This window comes from Rhipicephalus microplus, chromosome 9, assembly GCF_043290135.1.
Source record: "Rhipicephalus microplus isolate Deutch F79 chromosome 9, USDA_Rmic, whole genome shotgun sequence".
Classification (NCBI taxonomy): Eukaryota; Metazoa; Arthropoda; class Arachnida; order Ixodida; family Ixodidae; genus Rhipicephalus; species Rhipicephalus microplus.
This window is the reverse complement of record NC_134708.1, coordinates 1,925,720-1,952,346: the sequence shown is the minus strand read 5'-3', so window position 1 is coordinate 1,952,346 and position 26,627 is coordinate 1,925,720. Positions and strand designations below refer to the sequence as shown.

Below are 26,627 nucleotides of genomic sequence, written 5' to 3'. Positions count from 1 at the left end.
TCGAGCACCACCTTATCATCCAAACCCATCGCTCTCTGATAACGTGACAGAGAGTCGAGGTAATCTCGGGCGGTGAGCTGATCACCGTATCCGCTGTAGGTTGGCACAGGCAACATAACAGCGGGGTGACCGCTTTTCGGAACAGCCGAAAGCGTTTGCACAGCTCCCGAGAGTGCTTGGATCATCTGCACGGCGTTTTGCAGCAAAGTCTGCGTCGTCGCACCGGCTTCGTAGGAAACCGTTGGTGCGTTAGCGGCGCGGTCGAGCGAAGGCGAGCAGTCGCCCAGCTCGATCAGTGGGGCGGTTTCAAACAGACCACCGCCCTGCGCGCCATTCCCAGAGCAAAATAGGCTCCTTGTGGGATTTGCCTGTTGTCGAACCAAAGGCGCACTTGGTGCGGCTACCATCGACAATTCAGGCGCCTGCTCAGCGTGCGGTCGAAGTGTCGGTTGCACGGCTGATAGCGGGCAAAAGTCGGCGAGGGCCCCGTCAATTCCGCAGGGAACCGACTGCGAGCGCTGTGCCGACGAACTGCCATGCATGCCAAAGGGCGCATTAGCAGTCGGAGGCGCTTGTGCGTAACGTTCGGGTAGGGCAAGAGGCCCATTCCGAAGCGACGCGCCATCTCCAAAGGGAGCGGCTAGGCGCCCCGTGTCGTCACCGCAATAGGGGGTGCCGACACGGACGGGTGTCGGAGGCGCTTGTGCGTAACGTTCGGGTAGGGCAAGAGGCCCATTCCGAAGCGACGCGCCATCTCCAAAGGGAGCGGCTAGGCGCCTCGTGTCGTCACCGCAATAGGGGGTACCGACACAGACGGGTGCAGAAGGGTTCCCGTCAATAGAGGCAATGGCCTCCGTGTGCAACGCGGCATCCGCTAAAAGGGAGAGCGGACAAAAGTCCCGCGAGGCAGCCATGTTGCGACGAGCCCGAATCGCGCAGGCGAACTGACTCGCTAAGAGCAATCAAAAGCTAGAGCTTTTGATACCGCGTTGGGCGCCAGTGTGGTGTACACGTATCCCGAAGGAGTACGGCCACCAGCGTGGGTCCGGTCTTAGCGAGCCGCAGGGCACGCGTTAACCGTCGCCGTGGCGGGAAACGCGATACTGCTCAAGTCGCAACACTTTATTGTGGCAACACCAAACGCAGTACAGCCCGTTGCAAATAGGCGCGGCGGGAAAGCAAGTAGGCTTATCCACGCCACGGGCACAAAGTACTACACAGGGGTGCCACGAGCACGTCTCCGCGGTAAAGCTGATCCACGGAGACACCGGAGCAAAGGCCCGGTTGCTCGAGCGAGGGCAAAGGCGCTCGCGTTGGCTTCGAAGGGAGACGGGTCGGCGTAGCTAGGCCACGCACTAGGACACCGTACTGCTCTTCGGCCGTGAGTACGCAGCGGGGCAACAAAGGGTGAGCGTTCGCATCGGGCGCGAGGCGCCGTCAGCGAAGTCCGACGAGCCCCGAGCGACGGGACTCGACGGACGGAAAAGAATGCGTGGCTCACCGTTTGAAGTCCCGGACTGTACTCACCGCTCCCGACGCAGCGCGCGAAAACCTCTCGGGAGTCCCCCGCGCGCGGCGCCACAGTCAACATCCGCTACCGGGTGAGGGAGTTAAACGTCACTCCGCCCTTCCCAGCGCGGCAGACAGCAAAGGAGGGTAGGCATGTCGGGACATGAGAAAAGAGGCGGCAAAGCCCGCGCAAAGGCAGCGGGCCAGCCTCAATTCCCACAAAGTTAATGGAGAATACCTTAGTAACCTGCGCTTCGCCGATGACATTACATTGCTGAGTAACTCAGGGAATGAATTGCAACTCATGATTACGGAGTTAGACAAGGAGAGCAGAATGGTGGGTCTTAAAATTAATCTGCAGAAAACGAAAGTAATGTATAACAACCTCGGAAAGGAGCAGCGCTTCGAGATGGGTAATAGTGCACTTGAAGTTGTAAAAGTCTATGTCTACTTAGGACAGATAATAACCGCAGAGCCGAACCACGAGATTGAAGTAACTAGAAGAATAAGAATAGGGTGGAGCACATTCGGCAAGCATTCTCAAATTATGAGAGGTAGATTGCCACTACCTCTCAAGAGGAAGGTATATAACAGCTGTATCTTGCCGGTATTTAGCTACGGAGCAGAAACCTGGAGACTTACAAAGAGGGTTCAGCTTAAATTGAGGACGACGCAGCGAGCAATGGAAAGAAAAATGGTAGGTGTAACCTTAAGAGACAAGAAGAGAGCAGAGTGGATTAGGGGACAAATGGAGGTTAAGGATATCATAGTTGAAATAAAGAAGAGGAAATGGACATGGGCCGGGCATGTAGCGCGTAGACAGGATAACCGCTGGTCATTAAGGGTAACTAACTGGATTCTCAGAGAAGGGAAGCGGGTTAGGGGGAGACAGAAGGTTAGGTGGGCAGATGAGATTAAGAAGTTTGCGGGTATAAATTGGCAGCAGCAAGCACAGGACCGGGTGAACTGGCGGAACATGGGAGAGGCCTTTGTCCTGCAGTGGACGTAGTCAGGCTGATGATGATGATGTTCGCAGTTTTGTGGGCTTGTGCTTCTATTTTCGTCGCTTTGTTAAGGACTTCGCGATCATTGCACGCCCACTCACAAACCTCCTGAAGAAGGACGCCCCGTTTTTCTGGGGCGCTGATCAAGCCTCATCTTTTTTTCCAGCTCACGACCCTCCTTACAACACCGCCGATTTTAGCTCATTTTGATCAATCAGCTTCAACCGAGGTTCGCACTCACGCTAGTGGGCATGGCATAGGAGCAATACTATTGCACTCCCAAAGCGGACATGACCATGTTATAGCATATGCAAGCCGACTGCTATCTACCGCCGAGCGCAACTATTCAATCACGGAACGTGTCTCGCTCTTGTGTGGGTAGTCCCCAAGTTTCGCCCATACTTATACGGGCGTCCATTCCGAGTAGTCACCGGTCACCACGCGCTCTGCTGGCTGGCCTCACTCAAGTATCCCACAGGACGCCTCGGTCGTTGGTCCCTACATTTACAAGAATACACATTCGCCGTAACGTACAAAACAGGGCGGTTGCATCAAGATGCAGATTGTTTATCACGCTACCCTGTGGAAGAAGCTGCCCATACTGACACCTTTCCAGACCTGTCTGTGATGCAGCTACTCAACCTTGGCCACCACGATAGTTATAACGCAAGAACAAAACGACGACACAGAAACAAGGACACGTCTCTGTGTTGTCGTTTCGTTCTCGCGCTATAACTATCGTCATGCCATACCAACTTGCCCAAGCTGCCACACTTCTTGGCCACGAACAACGCCGGGATGCTTCCCTGCAAGCTATCATTGACAAGCTTGAATCAATGCCTCGCGACGCATCTCTACAAATGTTTCTGGTCAAAAACGGGATCCTGTATCGCCGTAACCTCGATCCATATGGTCATGACTTACTCCCCGCCATACCAGCACATCTTTGTGCGACTGTCCTCAACCAACTTCATGACGCTCCCTTGGCGGGCCACTTGGGCGTCTCTCACACATACGACCGTGTACGTCGTCGTATTTGTGTGTACGTCGTCATATGTGTGTGTTTCTTTTGGCCGGGCCTTGCCCGTTTTGTTCGACGCTACGTCCCCGCTTGTGACCCCTGCCAGCGCCGCAAAAAGCCATCCTCCTTACCAGCTGGATTCCTTCAGCCGATCGACATTCCCACTGAACCTTTTTTTCGAGTTGACCTCGACCTGCTTGGCCCATTCCCGATTTCCAGATCAGGCAACAAATGAATTGCTGTCGCCACTGACTATGCGACATGGTACGCTATCACACAAGCACTTCCGACGAGTTGCGCAACCGATGCGACGGACTTTCTGGTATATTATATTATTTTAGTACACGGAGCTCCACTCCAACTTCTCACTGACCGGGGCCGGACCTTTATATCAGCTGTCGTTGATGAAATCTTGTGCTCTTGCACTGCCAAGCACAAGTTTGCCACTACATACCATTCGCAAACGAATGGTCTTACAGAGCAATAGGATAGAAAGGTGGGCTAGTTAGTAATTCATGATAGTTCAGCGAACTGGGAGCGCGGTGGTAACCACAGACTCGAAGCAAAGAGGAGGCACACAGCACGAGCGCTCAAGTTGAGCGCTCGTGCTATGTGCCTTCTCTTTGCTTTGTGTCTGTGTTTACCCCCACGCTCCCAGTTCGCTGAAGGTCTTGCGGAGCGCTTCAACCACACCATAACTGACATGCATTCTAAATACGTAACGGCCGACCACCAGGACTGGGAGGTTCATTTGCCATTTGTGACGTTCGCATATAATTCGTCACGTCACGAAACTGCCGGCTATTCGCTATTCGCCATACGGCCGAGAACCCGCCCTACCCTTTGACACCTTGCTGCCCTCGGTCACTGAGTATACCGGCGAAACCATCGCACAGGCCGACCACGCACGACAACTCGCCCGCAGCCGTCTGCAGGCCTCACAGGAGCACCAAAGACAGCTCTACAATTCCCGTCATCGAAACGTGCATTTTTGACCGGGTTCTCTTGTCCTTCTCGGGCCCCCCACTCGGCATGTAGGTCTTTCTGAAAAACTGCTGTCACGCTACACTGGACCCTACCGCGTCGTTCGCCAGGTGACTGACGTTACATACGAGATCGTTCCAGCCGATCCAACGTCATCATCGTCAGCTTCGAGCGACATCGTGTACATAGCTCGACTCAAGCCTTATCACTCACCTTCTATTGCATGCGAGTAGCTCAAGCACTGAGACGGTGCTTCTACTGCTGGGATTGCTGCTACCAAGCAGCAGCAATCCCGAAAGAAGCTCAAGATGAGGACATGGTGTGCCTTTAATCTACAACAAAATATCGTCGTGAGTATACCCATCGAGGCACATGCTGATAAATATCAACGTATAACCCGCATCACGGTTGGCAAGAACACGTATGAGACCAGTGCCTACGAGGCGGCGCCGGACTATACTTCCAAAGGCGTAATAAGCGGCATCCCCCTGAAAGATAGCACCCGCGACATCACTGCCAGCGTTGTCACACCCAGAAATCCACGGCATTGGCTGCTAAAAGGCTGAACAACACAACGGCAGTGATCGTGCTGTTCGAGGCATTCAGGGTACCGATGTACGTTCACTACGGTGGAGCTCTACTGCGATGCGCCCTATACCGGAAACAAGTCGATACATGTTATCACTGCCGCAGACTGGAACACCGCGCGGATGTGTGTCCGAATCCCCAAGATCGTATGTGTTGAGGATGCGGGGCGCCGAGCCCCCCGGAAGACCACCAGTGTATACCCACATGCCAACTCTGCGGACGCAACCACCAGACGGCCGACAGGACCTGCAGGGCACTCTACAAGACCCCTTACATCGTGACACGTCGCCGCTGGGAACGCCAACAACAAGTTTCGCCTAAGCCTACAGCCAGCAGCAATGATGCAAGTAAGCAGGACACTCTTCCTCTTCCACCACAACGGGCCGGGGCCGGCCCAAATCCCGCCCCCATTCAAGGTCCGGATCCAGGTCACGGAGCCGAACACCAGGACCACACGAATTGAGGTGGGCAGACGTGGTCGCAGGAACCAGCATAGGTCTGAGGAGGCCGCACCGCAAAACTCATTGAAAAAGTTAGAGTCAGAGATAGTTCAACTTAAACAAATCAGAAAATGAACGCTTTAAGCGAGGAAAACCACATGCTTAAAGAGGGGCTTCGTAAATTTAAGAACTCAGAACAGCACCCAGTAAATAACCCCCCCCCCCCTCCCCAAATTATGCCTGAAACACCTCTGGCACAAATGGAGGAGGAGGCAACCCCTCCCCCTAAACGCAAAGCGGAAACTTCGAATAGTCAGGACGGACTTACACCCACTACTATCAGTAATCCCACTCTTGTTGACCTGATGAAATCAGTTAAAGAATTCAATGCGTGGATGACCACAACGTCTTGCCTCGTACCTACACTCGCCGATCGTGTAGATACGCTTACTCAATTAATACAACAGCAAAATGAGCACTTTAACCAAAGAATAATCGCAGTGGAGTCGTGGACCTCCTCGCAGCCATCGAACGGAATGGCACCCGAAACATAACCTGTTTGTTGCGCTACAACAGCAGCAGAGAATCTTTGAAGTTTCACAATCAGTTGATTGATATGTGGGGTTTAACGTCCCAAAACCACCATATGATTACGAGAGACGCCGTAGTGGAGGGCTCCGGAAATTTCGACCACCTGGGGTTCTTTAACGTGCACCCACGTGCACCCAAATCTGAGCACACGGGCCTACATTTCCGTCTCCATCGGAAATGCAGCCGCCACCGCCGGGATTCGATCCCGCGACTTGCGGGTCAGCAGCCGAGTACCTTAGCCACTAGACCACCGCGACGGGCCTTTCACAATTAGTTCGATCGTCTTCTCAAGTGCATGCTAACACAAACCAATCGTCATAACGACAAGCAGAAGACGTAAGCTTGTATTGTTGACAAAAAAAAAAAAAATACAGCCTCCGCATTAGCAATAATGAAATCTGAGAGAGATCACAACGTCCTGCACAATTAACCGAAGTGGTTGTAAGATTGAAAAGAAAAGTGAGCCCCGTAATTGGCTGCATCATGGTGCGACACCTCAACAGTAGCTCACAGGGGATGGGGGTGAGAAGGGATTAAAGGGATATAATTAAAGGTATAGAGAGAGAGATGCGCTGAGCCAGCGAGCGAGGACATATCGAGGAAATAGGAGAGAGAGGAAAGATGGAAACACGGTCACAGGAGTCCGAGGACGGGGCACCACTTGGATTCGCTCGCAGGAGTTCAAGCTGGACGGTTGTGCCCTCGCGATCTCCGGCATCAGCGTAGCTCCCGCCGCCTGGTTCGCCCTCCGCGGTCTCCTGACGCCGTGCAGCTCTCGCATTGTGACGCCCCGCCCTTGGACTGCTTCGACCGGATCCCCACTTTCCTATCTCCTTTTTTTTTCCGCTACTTGCCTGTCTATTTATTCATCTATTTTCCTTCTATTCTTTTTATCCCTCCTTCCCCACCACCACTTACGAGAGCTCTTGTTGGCGTCAGGAGATGGTGTAGGGCAAGTCCAGTAGGTCAGAGCTACGCTGTCGTCGGAGGTCGGCGCCAGAAGATGACGTAGGGCCAGCCCAGTCAGCCAGAGCTACGCTGACAATTAACTGCGACTTGTCTACGGCGTTAGAGCAGGTATCGAATTGAGCAAACATTGAACCATACTCATAGTGAGAGACTCGCAACTTTGCGAAGTGTCGAAACTTCGAAAATGTCGGCCTGAAGTTCGCACTTACGATTCTATGCAACCATATCTTTTGTCGCAACTCATTGCGCTTAACGGGTGGTGTCATAAAAAGCTTCTGGCCGTCACTACACTTGTTCTGCTAACAGAAAGCGCAACAACCACTCACGGCAATGAACAGCGACGTCATTCTTGGTGAAAAGTATTTCACAGCACAGCGCACACGTAAGGACAAGTTTGTATCCCTCTAAACAGATGCGCTGTGCCCAAGGAGCCCGCGCCTCTAGAGCTAAGATTGTTGTCGCGAGCGATTGCAAATAAACGAACACTGCAAGTGGTCCCACATGACGGCATCTGCAGCAGGCCAATACCAGCCTCGGCGAAGTCCGAGGAGGGGAGAAAAAGAGGAGGTGCGTGAATAACCACATACATCGCTACTTTGCGGAGTTATAAGAGCTTTAAATCTAAGGTGGCGGAGGTGTGCCGAAACACATTTTTGTGACCATGGCTCCGAAACGGCGTGCATGCTTGCCATCTCGGAGGCCATGTTGCGACTTTCGCGGCGTCACCGCGATACCCGGCGTCGACATCAAAAAGTTGGAAAAAGCATAACTGGCACTCTCAAACTCTGACCTCTTTCAAATTTTCTGCAAATGTTGCTTGAAGAGTGTTGTTGTGAGCACTAAACAGTGTTGCAGCTTTATTGTTTCAACTTTGTACACACATATATATATATTTTCTACACTCGTAATCTATGATGCCTATGCAAAAAAAGCATTTTGATGCCGACGGCATCACCTCCGTCTTGACTTCGTGGCCTGCGAGCTGCCAGACTTGGAAGCGTCGATTCGAGAGGTGCGTTTGCGCTTGGGTGTAGTCTCTTGCAACTCCTCTTTTACCTGCCGGAAGGAACCTTTTGCTGGAAGACAGAGATGGCCATTATTAAATTTACAAAACGGACAGCTGTGACATTACATTATAGCGTTGCACCAAAAATACCTAACAAGAGAGATGACGTGATGACATAAGAAAACCAGACAATACCACTGAAAAGACATACCATCCCAGAAATCTAGAACTTACTTGCACGTGCTCAGGTATAACTCCTGAAAATAAGGCACATGCAAGCCAATATGTGTTAGAGACAACTATGCAAGTCAACTGAAAGATGGATTATGCCATTATTAATGTTGTCATAATAGAGTAAGTGCCTTGAAGAGGAGCATAATCTGCTGGCTGACTGCACAACCACTGCTTTCAATGGAGGGTAGTATACTGATGGCAACAACTGCACCTGGTGCTATGTGTTCACCTGGTACCATCTCAACTGCAGTGCCGTAAACCTGTCATAAATGTTGCTTCCACTTGTGCAGACTTGTCTGACAACCCATGCGGTAGACATATCAAGGACTAAGCCGTCCAAAGCGTGCCATAAAAACGTAATGCACTGGAACACTGGGCTGAGCGAGTGAAGGCAACAAGTGACGGAGCCCAGATGTACTTGAAAGCGGAACTAAGCAGATCACTCGCAGTACTTCCACAGTATACACAGCTCAAGCGCTTAAATTGCCGTGTCATATTTTTTTTCTTTTCTAGCTAACTATGAATCTATAATTTTGGAGCAAAAGCAAGTCAATGACGTAAAAACACAAAATTTCGCAGCCCAGACCGGTTCCTGTGAACATGCACATATAATCTGCAAAATATTAACAGTAAATGTAGCTAAAAAACCATTTTACAGGGATTTTCAAGTCTGAACCCTGAAGGTATTGCCACCATTCAAAGGGACCCAATGGTAACCTCCTTCCCTCACGTCATCATGCTGCAGTCAATAAATCAAGTTGTGATGACGTCACAACAGTCATTTTTATTTTGCCACGTTTGTTCCACCAGTCTATACCTTTAGGCGGCTGGTCGCAAGTGTGTACCCGTAGCGCACATATTGAAAGTTCTATGCGTAGCGACATTGCAGTTCAATTTCTTATTTGAAAGGAGTTCTTAATGCAGACTGTGCGTAGCTGCGTCACAGTTCTGTGGGCTGATGTGGTCGAGAGCTGCACACGCTAGGTGGTGGTAGTTGCACCCGGCGGCTTGTGTTTGCTCTCTCAAACCAAAACTAGTTGATAATGAGAAGCCTGTAATTAATTATCTGGCATGTGCTACAACAAACAATGCACTGTTATGTCTACAGGCCCCAAGCAAGACATCGCACAAAAAAAAAAAACAAAACTGTGAGGCGAATGTTTTTTTCATCAGTACCCCTTTAAAGCGCTGTTTACAGCTTTTTTAACTGACTTTTCAGTGATGTCATGAAATAATTTCACATAGTCGTTTAGAAGCCCGAGAAAACTTCAATTTCAAAAAAGCGTTATTAATTATAGACAGGATATTGCACCAAAATATTTTGGAATTGCCATGTATAATCCTTATTGAAGCAGGGAAAATTACAATCGGGCAGCTTCATTTTCGATTCAGGATCCCATGAATCCTTTTGTGACCTATAAATAGTATAGCTGTCATGCGATTTCAACTAACAAAAAGAACGACGACGACTACACTAGTCTAAACCAAAAATTGGTCCCACATGGAACCAATGATGACTAAATCCATCGTTGTTGTGTTTGACGCTTTATGGCAGCACTCGTGCACGTTTTTTTTTTATAGATTTGATTCCTCGTGTTGTGTCTTGCCTTTAATTGCATTGCAGTCTTTGATTCCGTGCATGTAGTATCTTTTTACGCTATTAAAGAAACAAATAGAAATATGGTTTCATTGAAACAATGGCACCATTTCATTAGGAAAAAAATGCTCTACAAAGTGACTGAAAAAATTTTTTGGATCATTTTGGCAAGTTTTTTTTTTTTTAGATCGCAAAAGGATTAAGGTAAACTGCACAAACCTGCAGACCCTTGCGTGGAAGAAAGCAAGGTCAGTCTACTTGAATTGACCACCGTGGATGCGTACAGCTTCTTTATAAGCAAGCCCATCTTGGAGTCAGTAGTAGACCTGATTAAACACACTCTTCAGATGCACGAAGCTAGCTGCATTGCACCTAGATTTAGTACACTCACAATGGTCACCATTGTTTTGTCCTATAACATGTTGCCATCTTGTGTTTACCATAAGACAAATTGTACTTGAAGAACTTGAGCAAAGTGAAGCTATTGCCATGACAAGGGCACATGCTTGCAAACACTGCTTCTTCATACAGCGCAGTGAGAGTGTTGGTTTCAGATGTGAGGTTTGATTAAGTGCCACAATCTAGAACACTTGGTTGACCAAGCTAAGACTTGCATAGACGCTATGGTCTTATCATGGGACAATGGTCACAAATACGTGGAGAGCACTAACAAGTTTGGTGACATGCGTGAGGCCCCTGACCACTTTCATAGCAATATCCATGAACATGTAGCCTGATTTCCCTCCCAAGAGCTGTCACTATGAGAAATCATCAGGTTTCCTCCATACAACAGTCACACATGTGGGGGACATACTCTAGAAAATGCTTTCAGCAGAAGTGTTATAGTGACTCATCCACCTCCAATATGCCATGTCTCCCAATTACCCCCTAAAAACTACATTATAACCTCATTTTCTCATTATAATTTAAACTTGGTTATTTCAGAATCCTCCCTTGCTCAAAGAATTCATGCAGTCCCACACTTTGCAATGTAAGTTTGAATGGATAACTGGAAGCAACGGTCAACACTAGCACTGCTACATCAAAAAATTTGGGCGTCATGATCGGATTTGCATCCCCGATATTGCCACGAATTCGCAAAAACGATGGCCACCCCAAGGCAAGGGAATGTAGTGAGACTAATGATTACCAAGTGAAATGCCCAGCCTTGCTGCTGCCAGAAAAAAAAAAGGGGGTCTTGTGATAGGCTGAACTGCGGAAAAGAAAACATGCATCATTATAACAGTGGTGAGCAGCAAGTTGAATGCTTCTCACGATTTACCCGTTCTTTCTGTAAAAGAAAAAAATAATTAAGTATGGCGGGACGGAATTTGTGATGTATGTGAACCCCTTCTTGGCGGTTGCTCCGGCAATTCCCACACTTGCAGTGCTGGTAGAGCTTTCGCCTGCAATACCTGCTTTGAAAACTCGGTTTTTAAGCTAGAACACATAGCTAATTCGGTCACACTATATCCTACTATGAAGAATAGGCAAGTGGCCGCATTGTGATGTGCTGAAGCTATGAGGTGAACGTGACATGCTACCTGCATGTCAACATCGTGTCGCAGTGAGGCACATCTTTTCCACAGGCGCATATTGCAGCTGACCAAAAGGTCGTTCAATTTTTCTTTCTCTACCCTCCTCCTAACTCGCAGACAGCAACGAGTCCCGCCGTATATGGCTAGAAATTGAGACCATGTACGGCTGGAGCGCTCAACTCTTGGGACCACAAACTAGCAAAGGACCAGCTTTGATTACTTTGAGTAATTAAAAGTTTCTTGCATCCAATTTTGCTGTGTTTCATTAACTCAAACACCTGCCTAGTTAAAAGATCTTTCACGATCCCAGTGACTTTGAATTAACACAGTTTTACTATAGGTGACGTCAATGACAGAGCTGAGATTGCTTAGGCCTACATATACTGAGTGACCAGTGAACAATTGTGCAACACGAGCAGTCGGACCCTCCCAGGCGAGGACCCTCCGACGTTGAGGTGCGAATAAGAGATTCGTGCATTGGTTCAACAGGGAGGCATCCCGCTTCGTAGGTCAGGTGCGCCGCTTGTGCTATCGAGGAGAACTTGGTCGTGGTGTTTTCTACCTGGACCACGCCTTCCATGAGATGTCGCTTTGGAGGGTCCTCGCCGCCGACGGCCTTCATCCGGGCGTAGCGATGCTGGCGCTACACTTCAGAGAGCTACTCACCACCAGAACAAGCCGCTGGCACCCGCAGAACTTGCAGCCGGCCAGGAACGCTGCCGCCGTATGTGCCGGCTCTCCAGCGCCTGCTGCAAACACGGTGTCCGCAAACTCTTCCTCGCCACAAAATTGTGTGCCACCTGCTCCGAGGTCTGTCGCTGGCCCAACTTCACCGACGATGGCCTACAACCTCCGCAGTTATAGTGAAGCCGCACGACGACCCGCACGGTCAAACGCTAACTCACTGCCAAAGAGTTCAGGTATGGTCCATTCCCCCAAACCGCGATCACGCTCTTTTCAACAGATTAGGAAGATAATTGAGAAACGTGTAAAGTACGACCTCCACTATTCGATGCTGACATCATACTCAACCTGTGATTCGGTACCGAAAGGCTTATCTCTCGAGCTTAATCTCGCAATGACAACATTAAATCCAGAAGAACAAGCACAGTGGGAGAAAGCACTTCATGATGCATCGCTGCAGCTCATGCAGATTATTATTCAGCACAGCAAACGAAAATCTCAACTTAAAGAGAAAGAACTGTCACTTAGACATCAGTTTGATCTCAGCCAGGAGGAAATTAATGATCTCGAGAAGTATGAAACTCAAAAAACAGCAGTGACAAAAGAGCGGAAGCGTCGCAAACTAGAGTGGGATGGGGTAACTGAGACAATTACTACATATGAAGATGTACCGGCGACACCGATAAATATCAGCCGGGATGAGGAAACGGCGCTTTTGAGTGTAATTAATCTTTCTTCAGCACAGCTATCAGCGACCGAAATCAGACTGCTTTCAAAGGGCTTAACATTCTGTCCGGCTAGTGAAAATTTAGTGAAGTCCAATTGTATCAGGATTTAAATAACTTTGCTAGAAATATGCGCCTTCGGGAGTACTTCCGTAACCACGAACCGAGCCGAACAGTATTCCCTGGTTCTTCAGAAAAAACTTGGTCACCACCTGAACAGCAAGACAGACACCTAGATATGTATATATCGGCAGTACAAAAAGACATCATAGCGGCTTGTTCAAAAACAAGGCGCTATAGAAACAATCTCTCCCCGGAAGAGCTCAAGTCACTCGAGCTCCTAAGCCGTCGAGCGGACTTGGTAATTAAGCCTGCGGATAAGGGTGGTGCGATAGTAATATTAGATAGAACTGATTACCTGAGAGAAGGCTATCGGCAACTGGAGGACAAGAACTTCTATGCAGAACTCAAAGATGACCCCACTAAATTATTCGTATCAGAAATAATTCGTGAACTAAATTCACTGCGTAAGAATAGAAAAATTACGGCTGATATGCTCAAGGCAATGCAACCGATTCAGCCTGCTCCAGGCCGGTTTTACTTTCTCCCTAAAATACGCAAAGCCAACTACCCCGGTCGTCCTATTGTTTCAAGCAATGGCACAGTAACAGAAAGAATGTCAAGCACGCTAGATTTCATCACTAAGAATATTGTTCCAACTATCCCTTCATACATTAAGGACACTAACCACTTTCTCCATGAAATCAGCGGACTCGAGGTTCCCAACGATAGCATCCTTGTTACAATGGACGTAGTGTCACTTTACACGAACATCCCACAGTCAGATGGCATTAACGCAACAGTCGTAGCTTTCAAAAAGGCCAGTGTGCCGGTGTGCTTAGATGAGGACACGATGTCGACTTTACTGCATTCGATACTCAGCCAGAATAACTTTGAGTTCGATAATAAGCACTTTCTCCAGATAAACGGCACAGCTATGGGTACAAAGATGGCTCCTAATTATGCGAATATTTTTATGGCATCTATTGAAGAACCATTTCTTGCAAGCAGAACACTGAAGCCTCTCGTTTACAAAAGATTCTTGGACGATATATTCATTATTTGGCACCACGGAGAGCAAAGTCTGCTGTCATTCATAGATGATTTTAATTCAACTCACTCATCAATCTCATTCACACACACATACTCTGAGTCAACTATAAACTTTCTTGATGTCCCTGTACAAATTAATGAGAAACATATTCGCACGGACCTATACAAAAAACCAACAGATCGCCATCAGTACGTACATTTTAAGAGTAGCCATTCGCATCACTGCAAGACAGCCATCCCATACTCGCAAGCACACCGATGCCCCCGAATCTGTTCGGACGTGTCAGATTGCGAAGGTCGTGCCAGGGATCTTAAAGCAGCCCATGTGGCAAAAGAGTACCCAGAGAAAATAATCGATGATGCTATAAGCCGGGCACGTAGTTTAGATCGGAATGAAATTGTTGTGCTCGAAACCACGCCATTCAAAAAAACAAACTAACCTTGTCATCACATACTCGTCCACACTACCGCACCTCAACAATATCCTTTCAAAACATTTTAACATTATACAGCATAGCGCGGGTCTATCCTCAATTTTCACAGAGCCGCAGCGAGTGGTTTACCGCGGCGGAAAGAACATAAAAGACATCCTAGTTAGAGCTAAGACGACTGAGTCTGAAAGCAGTGAATGGGGTTGTAAGCCATGCGGGAAGCAACGTTGCCAAGTCTGCAAACACGACTACAACCTTTGTAGCCGAGGCTTCGTCCTCAGACTTCACATTCAAAATTAAGGACATGCTGAATTGTGACAGCCAGAACGTAATATATATGCTGCATTGCGATGTCTGTGACCAGCAGTATATCGGTCAGATTGGTACGGCATTCAGACGACGATTCAATAACCACAGAGCCCACGCACGCAGTCTGCCAAATCTGCCTTTCTCCAAGCATCTGAACTTGCCAGGGCACTCATTCGAGAAAAAACGAGTCACCCTCCTCCAGTCAGGCTTCCGCGGGACTCGTGAACGAGAACAAAGGGAGTCATACTACATCCACAAATTCCTAACACTAACACACGGTATCAATGAAAGCATCGGCAACCTATCGTTCCTTAGGTCGTGCAGCGGTGAGATGGGACAGGAATCGAGTCGGGTGTAGATTTCATTTTTAAAATTTTTTAATATATTTAAAGGCTTTTAATAACTTTTAAATTTAAAAAATTTTCATTTTTTGCTGTAACTGTTATTTTTCAAAATAGTATTATTATTAGTAATCCTCCATATGCTCAACAGAGGTGCCCAATAGTTATCGGGGGGAATGGACCAAGAAGAAAGAAGAATAACTTTATTTATGAAGTCCAGCGAAGTTGATTTGGGGCGGGCCTAGGCGTCGGCCACGAGCCCTTGGGCTCGGGCGGCTTCCTCGGCTCGCTGGACGGCCCACAGTTGTTGTTCGAATGAGGAGCTGAGCAGAGCCCCCTCCCAGCGTGTCCTGCGGTCCGAAACTGCCTCTTCGTGGTTTTCATCGTTGCTTTCATCTAAACTCGAGCATTCCCATAGTATATGTGAAAGTGTCGCCCTTTCATCGCAAACCTTGCATTTTTCTGTTAAATACAGATCAGGGTAACAGAGACTAAAGAGAACTGGATTCGGATAAGTATATGTTTGCAGTTGTCGCCACGCAACTGCCTGTTTTTTATTTAACCTGTTGTGTGGCGGAGGGTACTTTCGCCTTTCTAGCTTATAGTGCTGCGTTATTTCGTGGTAACTAGTCATGCGGTCCCCCCACTCCCACTCCCCCCCGCGTGGAACTTCGTCCGAGGCGGCGTCGGCGTTCGCAACGGCTCGGTTCGTGAGTGCTCGAGCCGCCGCGTGCGCCGCCTCGTTGCCGGCCAGCGGGGTTTGTGTGTGTGCGGGGGTCCATATGACGAAAGTGTCATTTTTTTCCCGAATTTTGTCTTCGTTAGTCATTAGGATTCGCAGCGCCTCTCGGGAGACACGACCGTTCGCATAGTTGCGTATCGCTGCTTGCGAGTCACTAATTACTACTTCGGCCTCAGTGGTCGCCACCGCGAGTGCTATGGCCACCTCCTCGGCCGTCTCGGTCAGTGGCGTTTGCACCGTAACGCTCGTCATGCATGTCCCTTTACCGTCGACCACCGCGGCCACGTAACCACACCTTCGCGCGTATCTGGCCGCGTCCACGAATACCGCTTCCTTGCAATTTCCGAATTTTCTCTGCAAGTCCTGCGCTCTCTGGTTTCTTCGGCCGGTGTGATGTTCCGGGTGCATATTTTTGGGCAACGGCGGAATCACTATCTTTTCCCTTACCATCACGGTTATGTCGGCTTTTTCGCCTTGCTGCGTGTGATAGTGGATTCCCAGTTTTTCGAGGATGTACCTGCCCGTTTTAGTCTTAGAAAGTCGTTCATACTGTGCTACGTTGTGCGCTTCTATTAATTCGTCAAGCGTGTTGTGCAAGCCTAGTTCTAATAATTTCACTGTGCTTGTGTTCATGGGTAAGCATAAAGCTTGCTTATACACTTTCCTGATTAAGCAATCTAATTTTATCTTCTCGGCGACGTGCCAATTCAAGTAAGAGGCAACGTACGTGATTCTACTGAGGACAAAGGCTTGCACAAGTCTAATAGTGTTCCCTTCTTTCATACCACTATGTCGGTTCGTAATTCGTTTTAGAAGTCGGATTGTCTGATTTACCGCGTGTTCCAACCTGCGAACAGTTTCGCCATTGTGGCCATTGGCTGCAATATACAAGCCTAACACGCGTATAACGTCTACTTTGGGAATGACGTGGCCTTCCGAGGTCGTTAGCTGTATCGCTTCCTCTGCGTGATTTGCGCTTTGTTCGCTGTATTTGGGCTTTCGACCTCTGCGCGTAGGTCTGTAAACCAGTAGCTCCGATTTCTCAGCCGAGCAGGTGAGGCCCGTGTCCTCTAGGAATCTTTGAACCGTATCGATGGCTCGCTGTAGCGTCTGTTCTATTTGGCCGTCACATCCCCGAGTTACCCACAGAGTAATGTCGTCTGCGTACAGACTGTGGGAGAGCCCGTCAATCTCTTCTAATTTAGCTGGTAACCCTATGAGTGCGAGGTTAAAGAGCAAGGGCGAAATCACCGAACCCTGAGGAGTGCCGGCGCTGCCCATCTCTATCTCTCCTGACTCTAATTCTCCCAATGTGATCCTCGCTGTCCTGTCCGTTAGAAAATCACGGACGTAGTCGTACGTCCTTTTACCGAGTCCTAGTTCTATTATTCGGGTAAGTATAGTCGAGTGCTTGACATTATCAAACGCCTTCTTTAAATCTAGGCCTAAGATTGCTTTGGTAGAAGTGGTCATGCTGTCTATTACCTGGTGCTTGAGTTGTAGCATGGCGTCCTGCGTGGAGAGGCTCTTCCTGAAGCCCAGCATGGTGTGAGGAATCAGATCGTGGTCCTCGAGAAAGTTTGTTAGTCTCGCGAGGACCACGTGCTCCATGACCTTACCAACGCAGGACGTCAGCGATATCGGCCTTAGATTTTCCAGCTGTATGCGCTTTCCTGGTTTGGGTATCATAACGATGCGGGCGGTTTTCCACTGTCGGGGAATACGTCCCTTTTCCCAGCATTCGTTAAGGAAAACCGTGAGGTGCTCTATCGATGTGTCATCTAGATTCCGAAGCGTTTTGTTCGTAACCCCGTCTGGTCCGGGCGATGATTTCGTGTTGAGCCTGTGCAGCACCGCGCGTACTTCAGCAATGCTGAAAGGTCTGTCCAAGCACTCGTTCGCAGTGCCTTTGTATTCAGAGTGGAGCACGGGTCTAGTCGGATTAGTGTATCTCATCCTGAGTTCATGCAAGAGTTCTGCGTGGGTGCCTTTGTAGACGTTGATTATCTTGTTGACATTTTGCCTATATGCTGTTTTAGTCTCCTCTGGATCCAGCAGGAACCTGAGGAGATTCCACGCCTTGGTGAACCCTACCCGACTATCCATGCTATTACACGTCTCTTCCCACTGTGACTTGCAAAGCTGTAAAGCGTATTCCTCGATGTCTCTATTCAGTTTAGCTATTCGCCTACGTAAAGTCCTATTGTGTCGTTGTACTTTCCACCGGGCTTGTAGGCTACGTTTAGCCTCCCACATATGCAGAAGCTTACTATCTAGGACCTGGAGGTTTGCTTCAGGAGGGACCTCATGCGTTGCTGCCGCGACATCTTGCCTCAGCATTGATGTCCACTTTTCTATATCTTCGATATTTTCCGAGGAGTCAATCCTATTTTCCCTGTTTTGCCTAAACTTGTCCCACTCTACAAGTTTTAGTAGCTTGCTTTTCTTTTTGCACGGCCCCGCATTGGCACGAATTTCTACAATAGTGTGATCACTGCCCAAATCCTCCTGTGTATTCGTCCAGCATACGTTTGTTATGTTTTTAACGAACGCGAGATCTGGTGACGTATCAGCACAAACACTATTTCCTTGTCGCGTAGGCGCGGAGGGGTCGGTAATGAGAGTGAGACCCTCCAGTAGAGCATCCTCCCATAGGTTTTTGCCTTTCAGGTTTTCGTATTTGTAGCCCCATGCGGAATGATGAGCGTTAAAGTCTCCCGCTACGAGGAGCGCTCGGGTCCCCGCGATGCCGGCCGCCTTCTTGAGTAGCGCGCGGAAGCGGTGCTTAAGTCGAGGGCTACTATACACATTAAGAATGAAAAGACTATTGTCTCGATTCTTTGGAGGTACTATCTCCACCAACAGGTGCGGTATCGCGTTTACCTTTATCTCATGCTGCGTTACGGTTAGGTTACGTTTGACTAGCGTCGCGACGGCCGGTTTGTCCCGAGGAGCGCTATCCTGAAATGACCTGTAACCGGATAACTTAGCTTTAACGTTAGTTTCCTGTAGAAGTATCACATCTGGCTTCTCCTTGTTAATCAGGTACTGTTGAAGATGTCCCCGCTTTCTAGCGTATCCTCTACAATTCCATTGCCAAATTACGTAATTTTTAGTATTGTGAGTAGCCATGATGATAGTAAAATTTAATATTTGCCAGTGTTCTCCCTAGTCTCTGTGTCCACTGGTCTGTGGTACGGTTTCCCAGTCTGTTTGAGGGGCCCGCAGCTGCTAGCTGGTAACCTTCGCTCGTTGTTTTCAACCCTCATCTGCAGGGTGGCGAGTTGTTGCTGTATTTGCTGCATTGTAGTTGTTATCTGCTGCATCGCGCCTGTAAGCTGGCTAAGCATTCGTTCCATTTCTGCTTTACGCGTGTTCTTTTCATCCTCTATTTCTTTCCTGACTATGCTTATGTCGTCTTCGACATCGTGCCGTTTCCTATCCCTTTCCTCTGTTTTATGTGTTTGAATTTCGGCTTGCGCCGGGTCCACTTCAACTGCCCTGCGTTTCGAGGGGGTCGGCACCGTTTCATCCTTAGATAGTACCTCCCCTGGATTGTCCTGCAATCGGATCGTTCCGCCCTTTTTAGCTACCTCATTTTTTAGACTAGCATTTTCCTCCCTGAGTTCCTCAATTACGTTTTTGTATCTAATGTTATCTCTCTCCAATTGCTCGAGTCGTTTTTGAATTTGCATGATCATGTCGTGTTGACCTTCACTGTTAGAAAAGGCAGTGCCAGACCGCGCACGCTCGCCGGAGGCGGCTGCCGCCCAGCTCACCTTGGAGGCTTTGGGTAGACTGTCGTTACCACCGGGTCCGGCAGCTCGCGTCGCTGTAGTGTCGGTACTGGCGGGAGACGTGCCCTGGGACTTAGGTCTGTCCTTGGCTCGTTGGCGCTCGGCGTTCCTCGACCGAGAGCGGGAGTGAGACCGGGACCGGGAGCGGGAGCGAGAACGCGAGGCGGATCGGCCTCGTCTCTCCCCACGCAGCGCCGAACAGGCGTGTCCACTTTCGCCGTACACCCTATAGCTCTTGTCTGCGTCCTCCTCACGTTGCCTTCTTTCCCACTGGCGTTTCTTCACTATGTAAGGAGTTCTGTACTTGGCTTGGCATTTCCTGTCTCCGGTAGGGTGGTCCTTGCCGCAAAGTCGACATCTGGGCTCACAGCAGTGGTCTTGCGGTGGATCATCACAGCCACAGCCTCTGCATCTTCTACTCTCTGGGTTGGGGCAAACGTCGGATCGATGTCCAAGTCGGCCGCAAGCGTAGCACGTCTCGTACTGTTTCTTGTAGAGCACGCAACGGTGCTCCGTTCCGTTGTAGTATATGTAGCGCGGCACTACACTTCCTTCGAATACGACGATAGCGTGTGCCGTGCTTCCCATCCTCTTCGCGTGCAATAACGAAGGGTTGTGCTCGTTGACGAGGTGTCTCTCAATATCCTCAGGAGAATCTTCGTCGGGAATCCCACGGATGATGCCCTTGGTTGTATTTTCCGGCGCGGCTGCATATGCCCTCGCTGCGTAATCTTTGTCTCCCATGGTTAGCTTGGAGATTTCACAATATCTTCTGGCTCTCTCTTCCGATGGAGTACTCACTACTACAATATTCTGTCTTTCGTTTACGCGAAAGATATCGCCTCTGGTTTCCTCTTGGTTCAGTCCGGCAGCGGCACGTATGCTGTCGCCGATCCGAGCAGCACGATGTGTCCTGGTGCTGAAGCCATCTCTAGGGCGTACGATGACCTTGATGTCGTCCACCGGCAGATTCGGTTTTTTGGTCGCCATGCTGAGTCGTCGCACGTTTCTGGCTGCTCTTTTGACAAACGCTTCATCATCGTTGAGCGCGTCAGCGGTCTGCGCAGCAGGGTCAGTGCCCGCGACGCGCGCCTTGCGTTCCTTGTATTTGGCCCGAACCTCGAGCCAGCCATTCTCCTTGCGGACATCTGTCGGCGATATTTCTTCACCGTCTACGTGAACAACTTCCATTGCAGTCGAGGATAAAGCCGTTAAGCGAGTAGCAAAGGGGCGTCGCACTGCTCGCTGGGTTCGGCATAGACGCCGGCCGCGTCTGCAGCGCGAGCGACGGCGTCTACCGGTGCTGCGTTAGGCTTAGTTCGTGTGCCAGTGTGGCACCGCAATAAATGAGCTACAGTGTCCAGAAAAGCGGCTCACCTCCGAAAAACTTGATATAGGCAGGATTCGCTGACCTTCCAGAAACTGCTGAGTAGAATGCCGTTGATCGAAGATCTGAATTTCTGCCACAAACATAAAACATCCGCGGAACCGACGTGAAACGCGTCCGCACCCTCTGGCCCCCTGGCGGCATCCTCGGAATGGACCAACCAAAAAAATTTTTTTCCGTGTACGATTTGTATATACTATACCTTTGTAGTGTGATTTTTATTTAATATTTTATTATTTTTATCATATTTATTTCATTTTTGTGTTACTTCTTGTCTGTCTGCATTTCCCTAAGTTTCTGAATTTGTGCACATATCTCTCTCACAATATCACCCAATCCATTATGTTTGTTATTATTTGTTTCATTTTTACTGTTCATTTTTCTTTACATTTTCTTTGCCATTCTGTTTAAATTATGTTTGCCTTATTATCTGTAAGTGGGAGAGCCCAACCAGCACCAGCCGATTTCAACCACAGGCGCTTCGGGAAGTGTTACAAAAGGGCTGTAGACACGCACGCAGTCATATTGACGTGTGCCTTCCCGCCCTAGATGTCGGGTTTACTTTCCAAACCATTTTGTGCTTTCACCATCTTTGCCCCAAAATCTGCCCCCCCCCTCCGCCCACATATGGAATGTGTCATTATAGTTTTAGTGAAAACGAAACACGTGGTTCTCCCTTCCTTTTTCTAACTAACCACAGAAGGGGCCGAATCAGGAACTCTCCCTGCTGGAGTCCCTGGTCTTGCTACAGGTAATTGCCTGCCATCCAGGCTCACCCACAATGTCCGTCGGTGACCTTCAAAGACGCATCACGGAAGCCGCCCTATCCCCCTCTTCCTTTCTCCTCCTACCCCTTGGTTCTTTTTTCTTTTTCTCCCTTTTCTTTCTTTTTTTTGTTCTTTTTCATTTGCTCCAGCGAATGAGACGAAGAAGAAACTGTTCGGCACAGCATATGTCACCACTGTAAAACACCACAAATTTGTCGCTCTCTCCCGTTTCCTTCTTGCACCACCATGTCGATGCGGCATGTTCGCATAGCGTCGCACTTGTTCGCGAACCCTGACGAAGACCGGTCTACCGGTCGAAACCGTTGGTAATAAAATTAAGACAACCGCTAAGTTGTGTTTCTTCTCTTTTCAAGTACGTTTGGCCCATTGGAAAAACTTCGTCATATATATATATATATATATATATATATATATATATAGTAATGCCAAGGAATGTACAGGGGAAGTTATTAACATTAATGGAATGTAAATAAGAAGAAAGAAAAGTGGATGAAAAAATTACCAACTGTAAGCAGGAATCGAACCTACGACCTTCGAATTCGAAGGTCGTAGGTTCGATTCCTGCTTACAGTTGGTAATTTTTTCATCCACTTTTCTTTCTTCTTATTTACATTCCATTAATGTTAATAACTTCCCCTGTACATTCCTTGGCATTACTGTCTGTTATATCTCATTATTATTGTGTTAAAAACACGGAAAAACGAGCCCTTGGGTATACACTTCTTTCCCTTATTTTCATTGAACGAGGGTCTCGTACTGGCAGACTTGGTGTGTTTAGGTTGTATAAGAGGGACAATTAATCAGCTGCCCGCTCATAATAAGTTCACGTGCTACGTGACGCCAAACATGCGCATAAGAGTGTTTTCACACTCGTTGTTTGGCTTATAGATGGCGCTGACTGTCGCTCCTACTTCTAAATTCACAGATAAACCCAAAAAGTGGATGGAGGGAGTGCCGCTGTAATAGCTCAGTGGTTAGAGCATCGAACGCGTAATTCGAAGGTCGTAGGTTCGATTCCTGCTTACAGTTGGTAATTTTTTCATCCACTTTTCTTTCTTCTTATTTACATTCCATTAATGTTAATAACTTCCCCTGTACATTCCTTGGCATTACTGTCTGTTATATCTCATTATTATTGTGTTAAAAACACGGAAAAACGAGCCCTTGGGTATACACTTCTTTCCCTTATATATATATATATATATATATATATATATATATATATATATATATATATATATATATATATATATATATATATAGTGGGAGTAATAATTTAATGGGCCAGTTAGTCTTCGTGAAGGTATGGGATATGGCACAACGGGAGCATTGTCAACAAGGATAAATATATTTATTTCCCAACAGTTTCGGGAGGGGTCCTCCCTTCATCAGGGGATGAGTTATACTAACATAAACTTCCAAACTTAGTTGCTGCCGCGTCCCTCTCGCCTTGAAAGATGTTTGCGAGAGTGAGAGAGAACTGAAAGAAGAAAGAAAAAAAGGAAAGAAAACAGACGAAAAAAAAAGAAAAAAAATAAGAAGGAAAAAAGAAGAAAAACAAAAAACAAGAAAGGACAGTGTACACGTTCGAGTCAGTCAGAAAAAATAAGCATGGTCTCCAGCTATCAATCTTTGCCACCAATTTCCTCCTGGCTTCTCGGAGGCAGGAGAGTCTTCCGGGGTCCTCGTTGATGCCGGCTACTAATGTTCGAAACTTGAAATTAAAATATGCCTCACGCTGTATTTTATTTTCATATTTTTTTATTTTATATTTTTTTGTCAAACATTTTATTTTATTTTCAAATTTCGAACATTAGTAGCCGGCATCAACGAGGACCCGGGAAGACTCTCCTGCCTCCCAGAAGTAAGCCAGGAATAAATTGGTGACAAAGATTGATAGCTGGAGACCATGCTTGTTTTTTCTGACTGACTCGTACGTGTACACTGTCCTTTCTTGTTTTTTTTTCGTTTTTCTTCTTTTTTCCTTTTTTCCCTTTTTTTTTCACATGCACATATAAAGTGTTTATGTTCGCCTACCACTTGATGACCATTGAAGGGAAACGGACGAAGATGAAAGGTAAAGAGCCGACCGACCCATTAAGGGGAAACCCTTTCTTTACGCACGCCGTCACGGATTCCTCCCGCCGCCACCGCGGCGACAATCTTGGGTGGCCCGACACACGTCGAGAACTGACCAGCACGTGATAAGAACCGGATGTGGACGTACACGGACATTTGGTTTCGTTCTCAGTGTTGACAGTGGTTCTTCCTCTTTTTTACTTTCTTTTTTTCTTTTTTTTTGTCTTTTCTTTCCTTTTTTCTTTCTTTTTTTTTAATTCTCTCTCACTCTCGCAAACATCTTTCAAGGCGTGAGGGACGCGGCAGCAACAAAGTTTGGAAGTTCATGTTAGCATAACTCATCCCCTGATGAAGGGAGGACCCCTCCCGAAACTGTTGGGAAATAAATATATTTATCTTTGTTGACAACACTCCCGTTGTGCCATATCCCATACCTATATATATATATATAATATATATATTATATATATATATATATATATATATATATATATATATATATATATGCACACACACACACACACACACACACACACACACCTGCCCAGTAAGAAATATCAAGAAATTCGATTGCGACTTCTAATGATGTACACTTTCACTGCTTCTTCAATAAAAAAAGTTACGGGGTGACGATGTTTGTACAAACCACTTTTATCCAGCGTTCGAAGCTTAATTACTTTTCGGCACACTAACGTGTACTGGACAACATAAAAACTACTCAAATTATGTTTCTTTGATACGCTTTCAGCATACAAAAGCTGAACGTCTATTGTCAAGTGTTCAAAAAATTGTCAAGCATTCCGGCTGAGAAAACACGAAAGTGCTGAATAAACGCCCCAAAAATTGAAAGATGTAAATTTAACACATCTTCATAAAGAGAACAACGACTTTGTCACGCATTCAGTGCCATATGGTTCAGCTACATGCATTGTGGGTTTTTCTTTCAGCCTCAAAGCAAGAGCCTGGCTCTGAAAAAAAAAAAAAAAACATCAGGTGCTGGGCACGCACAGGCGAAATCAATTGGCTTTTCAACTAGATAGCGCCTCGTAGTCTACTAAATATACTATGTGTCATCACTGCGATAAATGAGATTAAAAAACTCTGATTACAACAACTGAGGGGGCCACTGTTGTGACAACCACGCAGCTAATTTGCTGCGGCTGCTGCCCCGAGGGAGCTGCCGCCACTTGTTTCCCTGTCCCTCTTGTCCCTGCCCCGTCGCGCTGCAGCGGCCACAACTGACCCTACGGCTGACACGCCCTCTCCCATAGAAAGTCGCTCCACGCGGCAGGCCGTACCGTGCGCTCTTTCATCCAGCGGCCGTGGTACTAGAAATAAAGAAGCAAATGATGGAAAAACCACACAATGAGAGACCCTTTCGAGACGCTACTTGTCCAGTGAGTGCGCATCTGTTCTCTAGGCGGTTGTGCTCGAGGGTTACAGTAATTTTCGCATCGTCTTTGGTATCCAATAAAATGCTGGCACCAAAGTATCCTTGTGCAAGTACGGTCTGACGATGTAAGCTCACGCAGGTTTTTTATCCCGCCCGGCCGTGTAATGCGGCAACGCAAGCTGTAAATTACGCCTGGAATGATGAAACGTCACTGTGTCCAACCGCGCTGTCTGTCAGTACGCGCGGGCTGATGGGATTGCACCATGCTCCACTGTGAACCTTCGTGGTGCTTCGGTGAGCTTCATTGTTTCACACGTCCCGGACAGCTCCGGACAGCCCCAGACACCGGCGCTGCATTTATTTTTCTCGGGGACCAACCGAAAGCTTTCTCGGGGATAAACTAGCCCACTGGTTCGGGATCGCTCGGACGCATGTTCGTTTCTCGCGCGCCTGGCAGACTACGGGCGGCCCAAGACTGTCTGAACTATTCTTTCTTTCGGACAGCTGGCAGACGACAGCATGGTGCGCATGCCTGTGCGACCATCTTAAGTTAGACACGGGAAATTTTCGACACGCTCTAGCTCTCTCTTTGCATTTATGTCCGCTTCTCGCATGTTTCTAGATTTCGCATGGTTTGCGCACCCAGTTCTTGTCATCAATGTTCTAAGCCACGCCGAGCACGTAAGTATTCGCGATGGTCAAGCAAACACGCACTGTACTCGCTAGGTGAAACAGCGATGGAACATCGTGCGGGTGTAAGACGCATGTGCCTGAGTAGTTCATTTACAGTAAGTTGCACCACAACGAATATAGGTGTAATTCACAACCTAACTGCTGTTGAGGTTGGAATTGGGTCGGCATTGTGGCCTGTGTCACAGCCATGAAGGGAGCAGACGGCATAGCAGACTCCACGGCGGACGCAGACAGCATCAAGCACGCAGATAGCCCGAGGCCGCTCGGGCTGGCTCAGGAGTATCACGCGCATGTGACGTAGCCGCCTATGAGCCGAGGCATCTACGGGCCGCCAACGAGTGGTCCAGGACTTAATAAATCAACGAAGCTCGGTGACGTGCACTCGTGTCGTGGCCAGCCCAGCCGAACATGTGGCAATGCACGCGTGGTGCTCAGACGAACGTACAGCCCCGCACAAGTGCACGAAAAACGTCAGCGGTGCCGCCAGCTGAAGATGCCATAAGATTCATTCTCAAATTCCCAGAAACAAGACTTAGGAGGTGCAGCTAAATAAAAAAAGCTGATCTCAGTTGCACGGACAGAAAATACCCGATGCTCGGACCACAGCTTGAGATGGCACAAAGCGATAGCCTATTTCCCCATTTCATTACTGTCAGGACAGTCG

The 26,627-nt window shown here is 48.1% G+C and overlaps 1 protein-coding gene and 1 non-coding gene across 3 annotated transcripts in view; one reads left to right on the top strand and one right to left on the bottom strand.

The window, feature by feature from the left end:
- Nucleotides 1-7,933: 7,933 nt before the first annotated feature.
- LOC119163322 (uncharacterized) overlaps nt 7,934-26,627 on the bottom strand; it is a 131,471-nt gene continuing 112,777 nt past the window's right edge. For both annotated transcript variants that reach the window (XM_075872953.1, XM_037415290.2), the window contains exon 6: nt 7,934-8,182. In XM_075872953.1, the coding sequence (XP_075729068.1) occupies nt 8,058-8,182 (125 nt within the window). In that variant the 3' untranslated portion in view covers nt 7,934-8,057. The remainder of the gene's footprint in view (nt 8,183-26,627) is intronic.
- Nucleotides 22,755-22,827, top strand: TRNAT-CGU (transfer RNA threonine (anticodon CGU)). The gene has a single exon. It is a non-coding gene; the product is annotated as a tRNA-Thr (tRNA).